This window comes from Eleutherodactylus coqui, chromosome 4 (assembly GCF_035609145.1).
Source record: "Eleutherodactylus coqui strain aEleCoq1 chromosome 4, aEleCoq1.hap1, whole genome shotgun sequence".
In the NCBI taxonomy this organism is placed as follows: domain Eukaryota; kingdom Metazoa; phylum Chordata; class Amphibia; order Anura; family Eleutherodactylidae; genus Eleutherodactylus; species Eleutherodactylus coqui.
The window spans coordinates 121,158,659-121,172,167 of record NC_089840.1 but is presented as its reverse complement, the minus strand read 5'-3'; the positions used below and the strand labels follow the sequence as shown (position 1 = coordinate 121,172,167).

At 41.9% G+C, this 13,509-nt stretch overlaps 1 protein-coding gene across 6 annotated transcripts in view; it reads left to right on the top strand.

Annotated features, from left to right (window-relative positions):
* The window catches only part of ST7L (suppression of tumorigenicity 7 like), a 126,935-nt gene that overhangs the window by 39,048 nt on the left and 74,378 nt on the right, over window positions 1–13,509 (top strand). For all 6 annotated transcript variants that reach the window (XM_066600042.1, XM_066600047.1, XM_066600046.1 and 3 more), the window contains exons 9-11: window positions 1,463–1,577; window positions 10,175–10,247; window positions 12,140–12,242. In XM_066600042.1, coding sequence (XP_066456139.1) covers window positions 1,463–1,577; window positions 10,175–10,247; window positions 12,140–12,242 — 291 coding nt within the window. The remainder of the gene's footprint in view (window positions 1–1,462; window positions 1,578–10,174; window positions 10,248–12,139; window positions 12,243–13,509) is intronic.

Here is a 13,509-nt window from a genome sequence, read left to right as displayed (position 1 = left end):
ATAGTTTTGGGCTCAGGGGGGCCAAAACTAAATAAAAGTAATAACTCTGAAAACCCTTTTTACATGATTTTCTACCTGACCTTTTAATCCCTTAGATGTCACAGTTAATAGCTCCTGCAGCAGCTAAGTGCTGTAATTAAGGGTGAGGGTTTGTTATCTAATGATTGATTTTGACAACATGAATGTGGGGGCTGATGATTATATATGGGAGCCGGAGTGCCTCACAAAAGCCCCTAGGACTGTCCTATGTAGATGTCTATTAGACATGGCCTAAACCTATTTTTCGCTGACAGACAGTAATGCATTGGAATGCCTCATATGTTCAAGTGTGACGATCCCCCGGTGGGATAAAGAACAGTAAAATAAGATCTGATGGTTATAAAACGAAAAACAATATAGTAGGAATAAAGCCATGTGCTCCCTGTTTTTATTAAAAAAATGTAATGAACTCGCCAAAAAGTACGCACATCATATATCCCTATAATGTAACAACCAGTAAAATAAAGTTACGGTTCTGTCCAAACTTCCCTCATAAATGACTGGAAAAATGAACACCGCATGCTGCTCTATTTCTTCTGGTAAAATGACACAGACCTGATGTAGCCCATTATAATCAGTGGGTTCCATCAGACGGCTCACTGGTTTCCAACATTTGACAGCTCCGACATGCCATTTTTTTTCCGTTCTTCTGTGCCATAGCAGAACACAAGAATGGGAATTTCAAGCATAAATGTGAACAGAGCCTAACAAGTTGGCAAAATAACAATCAATTGGGCAACAGATGAAGATCTATCGCAACCAGGGACTTGCAGTGAACATGGTCTTACTAGGTAGACCAGGTTATGGGGAACCATTGAAGGAAGCTAGGAGTGGCGTGAGCCGAGTTAGTGGCTTCTATTTCATTACATCTGCACATCACCAATGAAGACGTATTTATATACTACTCAGTCCCAGGCAGTGTAAGAGTTAAAACATCTTGAAGGTTGATTCATGTGACTAAATGCATAATTCTGCCTCCGATACAGTCATATGCACCATGCATTTTTCCAAACACGAAACTACAATTAAAGTGATTAAAGAAATTCTAGATGGCTGCTTGGACTGTGGAAAAAGATTACAGAAACTCCTATAAGTAAGCTTATTTACAGAAGTCCCCCATCTGCCTCTGTAATGCTTTATTACAACTGTCAGCTTAGAAGGAATATCCGACGTGGAACAATTTCTGTGTGCAACTTATTACATGCCTGATTGATTGTCACACTGAAAAATGATATCTCAAAACCAGCCATTAGTAACAAGCAAAGCAGAAAATAACCGAAGAGCTAAGCAATTACTAATCAGACTGCAATGTGCCCTAATTAGCTTCAATTCACATTAGAAAAAAAAACAATAACTGCATAAGTGTGTGAAAGTAATGATCTATTTGTATTTGTTTTTAACTAATTGATGTATTTGCTTGCAGCTAATGAAGGAGTTTCCTTTGCTCAGCATGGTAAATATCCATGAAAACCTGCTGGAGTCTTTGCTAGAATTGCAAGCATATGCAGATGTTCAGGCAGTGCTTGCTAAATATGACGGTAAGCTGGACATGGCTCTAGAGGCACAATGCCTAACATAGTAACACACTGTGTAAGGCTGAAAAAAAGACGTATGTCCATCTAGTTCAGCCTATTACCCCCCAATGTGGATGCAGAGGAAGGCAAAAAAAAACCAATTAGGTAGAAGCCAATTTTCCTCATTTAGGGGAAAAAAATCCTCCCTGACTCCAATCTGGCAATTGGAATAATCCCTGGATCGCCAAACCTTCTCAAGTAATCAGAGACTACAAATTGTAATTTTTTTAATCTAATTTGTCATCACCACGTCCTCAGGCAGAGAGTTCCATAGTCTTACTGCTTTTACCCAAAGATTTCATTTAAATGGGTAACTAAATGTACAAACCAGTCTGCTCAACGTTCCCCCGATAGTTAATGAAAACAAGAATCAATGCCTGATCCTCGTGTTCCTTGGGAGTTAAGCCACCACTAGGGCTCTCCGGCTCAGCCAAGCCAACGTTCATGGTTATAAGGGTGCATTCAGACGACCGTATATCGGCTGGGTTTTCACGCCCAGCCGATATACAGCGTCTCTCTCTGCAGCGGGAGGAGGCTGGGAGAGCCGGGAGCAGTGCTCTCTGCCCCCTCTCCACCACCTCTCCGCCCCTCTGCACTATTTGCAATGAGAGGAAGTGGGACGGAGGCGGGGCTAAGTTTCGGTAATTAGCTCCGCCCCGCCTCTCCTCATTGAAAATAGTGCAGAGGGGCGGAGAGGAGGCAGAGAGGGGGCGGGATTTCTTCCAGCCTCCTCCCCCTGCAGAGAGAGACGCCATATATTGGCTGGGCGTGAAAACCCAGCCGATTTACGGTCGTCTGAATGCACCCTAAGGGAGATGTGGAGCCAGGTGTTGGCTGAGCAATGGTTGGGCTGACAACAGTTGAAGGCATATGGCCACATTTAGAAGAATGCTTTATACCCACCTCATATTGTTTTATTTGTTGTGCCTATTTTGTCACCATTCTGTATAGTGTATAGCTGCCCATAGACGTGAGATAGAAACAGGTTGTCCGTTAGTGAACAGTTGGGTTTCCAATAGTCCTTTGACCAATTGTATTACAAACTAAACGTATATGACCATGTGCAAAGATCGTCAGATGGAAAAATTAAAACTTCTTGGGGTGCTGAATAGACATCAAATCTGCTGCACATAAACTAATCGCAAATGACTACTAAATTCAGGGCAGATCATTGATTTTCATGTCCGCTAGATGATAGAAGGTAACCAATGAGTCTTGAGTCAGGATCATGGTGCTATTGGCTGACATGGTCTAGGACAAGGTTCTAGAGCTGGCTTCACAGAAGGCATTGTCCTTAGATGAGTTTCTCCCTCCCACTAACTTTGTTGGACATATCACAATATCATCAAGCCGACAATGATATACGTGGTGCTGTCAATGAGGTTTCCTGTGTACCCCATTTTGTGAACACTTAGAATTGTTTAAGACTGTGGGGGATCCTCCAAATTTGTAAAAAGAAAAATAAAAGGCCCGTTTTTTGTTTGGCTTCTGGGTTTGGTTTTTTTACTCCGTTTTCCCTTATGCGGACATGATATTGTTCTCTGCTGTGACAGCTCTTTAGTTACGGACCTGGTCCAGACCATTTTTTCTTACTCCATACAGAGTATCAATCTGAGCTGAATGTACTGGGATTGTTTTCCCTTCCAGTCATTATTTACTCTCTTGGATTGATGAATTAAATTCATTATAGCCCTATACATGTAGCAGCTCAGAAACCCCGGATTAAATAAAGGTCCAAGTCCAGGTTCATCTTTATGTTAAAATTCAGTGTATCTACCACTTTGGAAAATGAACTTAGTTGAAAGCAGCATTAACATTAGTGACATTACTTACAGCGTAGTACCTTTCTATAGCCTGTGGATGTCGCTGGTGGAGTGGGGGTTTCTATGGATGACAGTGATAACTCTCTTAGGCTAGTATGTATTATTTTACACCATTGCTCCTACATGGTACGGTTTTATTCCTTGTATTATAGTAAGATCATCACCTAGCATTATGTTTGGAAAGTTTCTTCATAAACTCTAGTACAGAGAAGTATTGGTGTTAATAATAAAACAGAGTAACATAGTATTTTAGACTGAAAAAAGACATATGTCCAGCCACTTCAGCTTATTACCTCTCAATGTTGATCCAGAGGAAGGAATAAAATGAGGTAGAAGCCAATTCTTAGGGAAAAAATTTCCTTCCTGACTCCAATCTGGCAATCAGAATAATCCTCGAATCACAGACCCTTTTGAAGTAATCAGTGATATAGCATGTAATATTGTATTGCTCAAGAAAGCAGTCCAGGCCCCTCTTGTACTGCTTTTATAGAATTCACCATCCTCATGTCCTCAAGTAGAGCGTTCCATAGTCTCACTGCTCTTACAGTAAAGAAACCCTTCTATGTTGTGTGGAAACCTAAACGTAGAGAGCGCCCCCTTGTTACAGTCACAGTCCTGGGTATAAATAGGTGATAGGAGAGATCTCTGTATTGTCCCATGATATATTTATACATAGTTATTAGGTGGCCCTCAGCCATCTTTTTTCTAAACTAAATAACCCCAATTTTGATAGCCTCTCTGAGTATTGTAGTCCGTCTATTCCATTTATTACTTTAGTTGCCCATCTTTGTACCCGCTCAAGCTCTGATATATCTTTCTTGAGTACCGGTGCCCAAAGCTGTCCACAATATTCCATGTGTGGTCTGATCAGTGACTTGTAAAGAGGAAGAACAATGTTCTCATCATGTGTCCCTAGACCTCCTTTGATGCTCCCCATGATCCTACTTGCCTTGGCAGCAGCTGCCTGACACTGGTTGCTCCAGTTAAGCTTACAGTTAACTAAAATCCCCAAGTCCTTTTCCATATCAGTGCTCCCCAGTGGCTTCCCATTTAGTGTGTAATGGTGACATGTATTTCCTGCCCATGTGCAGAACCTTACATGTATCAGTGTTAAACCTCATTTGCCACTTTTCGGTCCTCATGGAGGTAGTACAGGGTCAGTGAATATCCATCTGTAGGCATTGTTTGGTACAGTGAAACCCCAACGAGAGTACAGTACAGTCCAACTGTATGGAATTTTAGAAAACCCCATTGACTCGCTGCAGAAAAATTCTTTGTGATCTGAGGACATGCTGCACATTTGTTCCTGGGCCCGTAGAGGATTTAGCGCATTGTATAATGAGAGCAAAAAGTCTGCAGTGTCTGAGCATGCACTACACTCTTCCATCAGGAAAAGGGCTTGGCGGCTAACATTAAAGGGATAAACAGGCTGAAATCGGAGGTCAGACGTGTGTTTTTGCTGTCTTTTCTATGGGTCAAAAGTGCATGGCAATAGACAACAGTGGCTTCTTTTCCCATATGCCCCCCCCCTCCAGCCCATAGGGTGGACAAAAAGGACAGCTGAGTATCGGGCCTAACCTCCAAAATGATAGTTCACTGCTTGATTGTTGTCTAGATGTCAAATCAGGCATAGAAAATAGAATTCTCTGTGAGATGAACATCAGAGGCCAGCGGACTGTGTTCAGGATTAGTTGAGTTGAAGGAGAAGTCAGAGGTTGGGAGGGGGGTGAGCGAGAGTTCCACTGCTGAAGGGAACACTAGGGAATTAGTAGCAATCCCTATATCAAAGCGAATGTATGTGGATATATTTAGTAATAGGCAGCCCAAGCAGTCACAATATTTTCCAGACAAGAATGCATGAAAGCTGACCTGAAATCCCGGCCTTTCTTCTCTTCCTTCAAAGTGGGTTGTTGAGGCGAACAAGAGCCCACGAACCTGCGATGATCACCATCCGTCTATTTCTGCACACAGGGATCCTAAGCTGTATTGGCAAATAATAAAAGACCCATATTTATGGATCCCCATTGTTCTTTGACAGCTGAAATACAGAAGCACTATTTTTTTTGGAGATTTTATAAAAACTTGTATTTCACAATGTATTTACAATATATGAGAAAAAAATAACACAAACTGGTCTTCTTAAACTTGCCTTTTCTATATTAACCCCCAGCAATTTAGGACGAGCTCTGTTCATTCAGGGGGAAAAGGACATTACAGTTCATTCTACTTTAACCCCTTCATGACGCGGCCCTTTTTTTCCCTCCATTTTTGTTCCCCCCCACCCCCCTTAAAAAAATCATAACTCCTTTATTTATCCACCAACGTCGCTGTATGAGGGCTTGTTTTTTGCGGGACGAGTTGTAGTTTTTAATGGTGCTATTTAAAGTACCATATAATGTACTGAAAAACTGTTAAAAAATTCTAAGTGGAGAAAAATGAAAAAAAAAGACATTTCGCCATCCTTCAGTGCGTCTTGTTTCTACGGCGCACAAACTGCAACAAAAACGACATGATAACGTTATTATAGGGGTCAGTACGATTACTCCGATACCAAACTTGTATAGTTTTTTTAATATACTACTTTTTTTTTTCGAAGACATTTAATTTTTTTCAATGATTTTCTGCCGTCATATTGTGCGCGCAATAACTTCTTTATTTTCCCATCGACGTAGTTCAGCGATGGCTCATTTTTTGCAGGATGTCCTGTAGTTTCCATTTGTACTAATTGAGAATTACGTACGACTTTTTGATCGCTTTTTATTGCGTTTTTTCTAGAAGACAGGGTGACTGAAAGTGCATTTCTGGCATTCTTTATTTTTTTTTTCGGACAAAGTTCACCATGCGGGGTAAATATTGCACTACTTTGATAGATTGGACTTTTACGGACGCGACGATACCAAATATGCATTTTTATTTTATTATTTAGACTTTTTAATTATAGATAAGGCAAAAGGGGGGTGATTAAACTTTTTTTCCTTTTTTTTTACAATTTAAAAAAACTTTATTGCTCTTTTTTTCACTTTACTTTTAAATCCCTCTCGGGGACTACAATATGCGATACTTTGATCGCTCCTGCAGTATGACGTAATGCTATAGCATTACGTCATACTGCATTCTGACAGGAAGCCTTTCAGAAGGCCCCCGGCAGCCATGACACCTGCACGGCTCCCCCGATCTCACCGCGCGCGGGGGGGGGGGGGGGGGGGGGCGCGTACAGCGCTCGGGGGCATTTAAAGGGTTAATAGCTGTTCGGCCAACCGCGGCTATTGCCCACGGGTGTCAGCTGTAGTAAACAGCTGGCGCCCCCGCTGTATGCAGAGAGGTCGCCCTGCGACCTCTCTGCATACATATCCGACGCTCCAGGACGTAAATGTACGTCCTGGAGCGGGAAGGGGTTAAACACCTGTAACTTGGGGTATATCAGGGTTACTGACATGCGTTTCATGCCATGTTAAAGCTAAGATTATTGGCTTTAAAATCCCATCATGTTGGTAACCCTGATAGCACTGGAGCTACAGTCGTTTGAAGCAGGGTCAGGAATACTGAATTTACTGCTGTCTGTTTTCAGTAGGTGTGTGCAGAGCTGACAGGGAGGGGAAGGCCAGCCGAAGCAGAGATCTGTGACACTCCTGTATATCTCTCTGTCCCAGGGGAGGGGGAACATGAATTTTTGTTCTTGTTCTCACCTCAGCCAAATTAATCAGAGGGCAAAAACGAGGACTTGCTCATTCAATCACTCCTGTACACCATTTAACCCCACAGATGCTGCAGTGTTTGTGGACCGTGGCACCTCAACCTTTTTACAGAAAAGAAATGTAAGAACTATATTCTGCCATTATGGAGTCGGGAAGGAAGTTTTTTTCCCCAGGGTGGGGTACATTGGCTTCTGCCTCATGGATCAACATGGGAGGGCTGAGACAGGCTGAACCTGATGGACAATTGTCTTTATTCAGCCTAACATACTATGTATGTACTATGCTGCAAGGGTTTAAATATTAAAAAAATATAACAACCACAAAAAGAAACTATACATAATTGGTATCCCCACACCCGTACAGCATTCTGTAATATAAAATACTGCATTATTTATCAAACATGGTAAACTCTGTGTTTAAAAAAACTACAGTTTTCTAATCGTCTTGCTTCCCCAAAACAGGAATAAAAAATTATTTAAAAAGCGAATATTCCTGAAAATGGTACCAAGAAAATCTACAATCTGTCCCACAAAAAACAAGCAATGCGGCTCTGTCGACTGCAAATAAAAATGCCTTCTCCGGAAATGGTGTGCCACAATGGTGTGGTTTATATTGTGCAGGAAGGGATAAAATATAATAAAACTTAGTCTTATAATTGCAATGACCTGTAGAAAAAAGTTAACATTTGGGGAATGCCATAAAAATAGATCCCAAAAACAAAGGTTAAATTGCCCCCAGCAAAAAAAAAAAAGTTATTCAATAAATTATATGAACTCGAAATTGTTTTCTTTAACCCCTTCCCTCCCCATGACGTAAGGGTACATCATGCGAGCGGGGTACGTCCCGCAAAATGACGTACTCTTATGTCATACGAATAGCGTGAGATCATGACTGATCTCACGCTATCCCACAGCGGAAACCGGCTATGATAGCCAGCCTCCCAGTGCAGGAGCGGGGGTGCATCAGAGCTGCCCCCCCCCACTGTTAACCCCTTCCCTGCCGCGATCTATATAGATCACGGCATGGGAAGGGTTCACAGAGGGAGCGTGAGAGCCCAGCCTGTTGCCATGGCAACAGGACGTCAGACACTGGCGTCCTGTGTTGCCAGTGCCTGGGATCTCTGTATAAGTGATAAGACATGGCAGGACAGAAGTCCTGCCATGCCTTATCACAGCGATCATCAATGCTGTGCTTTAAGTCCCACAGAGGGACACAGATGGTGTAAAAAAAAAAGCTAAGAAAAATGTACGAAAAAGAAAAATGTAAAAAAAAAGTTTAAAAAACCCCTTTTTTGTGCTTTTTATAATATTAGCATAAAAAAAGGGTTAAAATAAATTATAATGGCACATATTTGGTATTGACGAGTCCAAAACGACGTGCACAAAAAGTAGAACACGCTTTTTATTTTGTACGGCAAAAAGCGTAAAAAAAACCACTAAAAAACAGAGGCAAAATGCTCATTTTTAGCATTTTGCTTCCCAAAGAATGCAATAAAAGTGATCAAAAAAGCCGTATATTCACCAAAATGGTACCAATACAAACTACAGCTCGTCTCACAAAAAATAAGCCCTCACAGAACTCCGTACATAAAAAAATAAAAAAGTTACAGGACTTTGAATGCAGCGATATAGAAAAAAAAAAGATTTCCAAAAAAAGGGTTTTTATTGCAGAAAAGTGGAAAAACCTAAAACAATGTAAGAATTTTGGTATCGTTGTAACCGTAACGACCCGCAGAAAAAATGTAATGTATCATTTATGCTGCATGATTAACTCTGTAAAAAAAAATCTATTGCAGAATTGATGTGTTTTCTCTCCCTGTTATCATTAAAAAAATAGTTAAAGTTTTACAATATAGTCTATGCACCTAAAAATAGCACCATCAAAAACTACAGTTCGCCACGCAAAAAACAAGCCCCTATACGGCCGCGTCGACACAAAAGTAAAAAAGTTATGGCTTTTGAAAAATGGAGATGAAAATCCGCCAAAAATCGTTGCATCCTTAAAGGGGTTGTCGCGCGATAGCAAGTGGGGTTATACACTTCTGTATGGCCATATTAATGCACTTTGTAATGTACATCGTGCATTAAATATTGGCCATACAGAAGTTATACACTTACCCCCTCCGGTGTTGGCGTCCCCGTCTCCATGGCGCTGACCGAAGCCTTCTTCTCCCTCGATTAGACGCGCTTGCGCAGTCTGCTCTTCTGTTCTGTTGAATGGGGCCGCTCCGGCGTGCTCGCGCCGCACAGGTCTTCTGCGCATGCGCAGAACAGAACAGAAGAGCAGACTGCGCAAGCGCGTCTAATCGAGGGAGAAGAAGGCTTTGGTTGGCGCCATGGAGACGGGGACGCCAACACCGGAGGGGGTAAGTGTATAACGTCTGTATGGCCAATATTTAATGCACGATGTATATTACAAAGTGCATTAATATGGCCATACAGAAGTGTATAACCCCACTTGCTTTCGCGGAACAACCCCTTTAAGCCCAAAATAGGCCATGTCCTTAAGAGGTTAAAACTTGAACCGATCAAACAAAATACAAGGTGTCATACAGCTACATTGGCGAATAAGTAAAAAAAAAGGTATGACCGCTAGAACACAAAGGGGGAAACAATTTACTGTCCCTTAAGGCTGAAATTAGCTATGTCACTAAGGGGTTAAAAATGCAATTAAGGCAACTGAATTCTGGTGACTAAAGTAAAAAAAAGAATGTACATTTAATTATGCTAATAGACATACAAATGGTATTGGCGCAACCTTCAGTCAGTTGGCACCTATGGGCACCGGTGCACAGATTACCTTCTACATATATGATGGGAGTGAAAAAATAAACTCAAATATATTGTAGTACTACACGGAGTCTCTGAGGCGACCACCTAAAATTGTACTGAAAAGGCATCTTCTAAAAGAAAATGGTCCCTGTGTATGTGGTGGAACGGAGAATCTGTCACAGGAGACCTGGTCTGGATGAGAGGGGTCTTTTGGAGAGGTTTCACTGCACTACAAAGGTTTTTGGTCTCATTTCCGTTTTTTGTGATTGCAGATATAAGCCTTCCAAAGTCTGCTACAATATGCTACACGGCCGCATTACTAAAAGCCAGAGCTGTGTCTGACAGGTTAGTAGAATTGGATGTCTACTGTTATTGTCCCGCTGGATCTTCAGAATCTTCTAACATGCATTATATATTTTTAATATAACATTTTCTGTGCCCTCCCATAATTCCTTGCACTACATGGGAGGGACCTACAGATGCCATAGAAATGTTCATCGCAGTTAGGCGGGGCTCAAACAACTCTATACAATTTGCATATTACCCGCACAGTTTGTGTGTGCGTAATATGCAGTAGCAATCTCCCATACACTCCCATGTTGTTGCTCACACGAGCTACGCAAAGTCTGCAGAAGTGTTTTAACTTGGCGTGTATTACATGTGTATACATGCCAAGATAGTGCATGGGGATTGGTGGCACACAGCAAATACGCATGCAATTGCGTATTTGCTGCGTAATAGTGCGCACCTGTCTCACACGCAGCTAATTACAGCCATGTGAACATGGCCTTAAGCTGAATGCACATGGATGGGTCGGATTCCACATGCCGAAGCCCCGCAGTGGAATCCAGCCCTGTCCTGGCCGAACTCCGTGCATATCTGCATTCTCTTCTTCCTTTCTGTACTGCAGATAGTCCACTCGGCTCGCTGTCTGACATAGACAATACAGATTTAAATTTTTTTTTTTAACTCCTGCTTTTTCCACAGAATCCGTCCGACCCGCAGCCCATCAATTGCAGTAAAATGGAGCGTGCTGTGATTTTTTTTCATCCACAAACAGAAACCGTTTCCACTCGTGTGCTTGAAGAATCATTTTTCCATAGCAAGCTATGGAGGGTTATTGCTGCAGAATCCGGAGGCAGAAGCCCGCTCTGGATTCTGCAGCAAAAAACCCACCTGTGTGTATGAGGCTTTAGAATTCCAGAACGGATTACTGTTCCTTTTTCACAGACAGTCTTGTGGGTGGGGGTTAATGTAAACCAGATTTAAAAACAAAACAAAATCGCTGTTCTCTGATCATCGTGCTTGATAATATTTAATCTATTTAACATAATCTTTGTAACTTACTGTGACTGCCATAACATAACACAAAACAATGGTGAAATGGCAAAAAAAACACTAGAACTCGTTTTGCAAAATGCAAGGTGTCATACATCTACACATTGTCAGCTTCTGCCCTGCGATCGGACGGCTACTGGAGAGAAAGAAGAGGAGCAGCACCCTCCCGGTGACCGGCCCCGAGTATGTTTTTTTTTTTTTTTTTTTTTCTGACAGAACCTCTTTAAGACTAAATTTAGCTATGTCACGAAGAGGTTAAAAATGGACTATAGGCGACTGAGTTCTGTGTTAAATACGTCTCAATGGATTTTCCAGGACATAAAAAAGTTAAAACGGCTTAAAATGAACTACAATTGAAGACTCACCTGACTGCTCTCAGTCCAGTGCTTCACGGAACCCGGAAGAAACGGCAGGCGGTCACATGCCTGCTCAGCCGCTCAGACTTCAGCAGTGATTCTTCTATGGCTGCAGTGCTGGATGAGTAACAGCTGGGATAGGTGAGGATTCAGTTTTAGTTCATTTTAAGTCCTATTAACTTTTTTTTTTATGTCCGGAAATCGCCTTTAAATGAGACCTATAAGTTCAAAATCTACAACCAAAAAGCGACATTTGAGGGAGGGTTTTTTCATTTTTAACGTGACTGTTTGTGGGTTTAAAGAGGTTTAAGAACTCATAACCCTGTTCATTACACAGTGTGTAAGTATTATTTACTGAAACAATAGTCCTTTACTTCCACATGTCCTGCATCCTCAGTCACTCTTCACTGTACAGAAACTGCACCATCCATGGATAGAGATGGGAAAAAACGAAACTTGTACTTTCTTAAAACATAACCTTTCATCTACTTAGCTGTTTAGGAATTGACATAATGGCTGACTTTGGACTTGTTATTATTGTAGATTCTCACCTGAAACCGCCTCTAGAAGAGGACTTAGTACAGCAGAAATGAATGCTGTGGAGGCCATTCATCGAGCTGTAGAATTTAATCCGCATGTCCCAAAGGTATGTAATAATCTTTAGGATATACAGTATTCCACAGCACTTTATAACGCAGCTGGATACATGTTGCATAAGAACACATTGCAGAGTAACACTGAGTGAACAATTCAAAGAAGAGGAATGAGGGTCCTGCACCCAAGGGCTTACACTTTATAGGGAACCCATCACTAGGTCCATGCTACCTTAACCACAGGCAGCATGAACCCGGGACAGGTACGTACATTGCACCCATGCATGTCGGATTCTGAAACTCTGCAGCATTTCTGAATAATTATACTCTGAAGTTTGATTCTGCATAGAGTTATGAGTCACGGGGCGATGCCGAGCCAGCCTCTTCTAATCTGATAGCTCACTCCCTATACACAAGCAGGTAGAGAGCTGTCGCACGAGATGATGCGTTCCAGGAGGCCGGTACGGTGCCGCCCCTGTGACACGTTGCGCCTTTTGCAATCAAATTTCAAGGTATGTTTTCTGAAACGCTACAGTCTTTCAGACTGGGACATACATAGGTGCAGTGTACATACCTATTCCAGGCCCATCCTGGAATAGCATAAAACTGGTTACATATTAACTTCAAGAAGTATGCAGAGCTTACAGTCTAGGAGGCAAAAGGCAGATATTTACACGCACTGTCACATAATCCAATATGACATCTGATATACATTCAGTATGTACATTTTCATTGCATTTTTCATACTGTGTGTACCTATATTTTGTTTTACCATGCAATATATTTTATTGAACATGTACATAAAACCTTATGCAATAGAAGACAGTGAACATTAAAGGGATATTCTCTGGACTTTTACTGTTGATGGCCTTGCCTCAAGATAGGTCAACAATTGTTGATCAGCCACCCGGCATTCCTGCCATTAAGCTGCTCATCTAGCCCACTATCAGTGCAGCAGGGCCGAAAGTCCTCATGGGTGGTCAAGGCTGGTAGTGTAATGGCCAGCTTCACTCTTCGTTGCAGTCAGAGCGCAAAGTGTAAAAGGAGGCATTGCTTCTATTTCCTTAGGAGTGAAGCCAGCAGTTATTACACTTGCTCATCACTGATGGCGACATGCAGCCCATTTCACTGGCAATGGTACTAATCTGGGCGGCGCCTAGTATTACTACTGATTAAAGTAGGGGAGCTGGGGAAGAATTTAACACTTTGAGAGGATCTCCGGCCAGTCCAGAGTAGACTTACCCTGCTTAAGGGATTGGATTCTGACTTTGCCTTAACCCCTACAAGAATGTAACGTTTATAGGGGTTGGCACTAAGTGT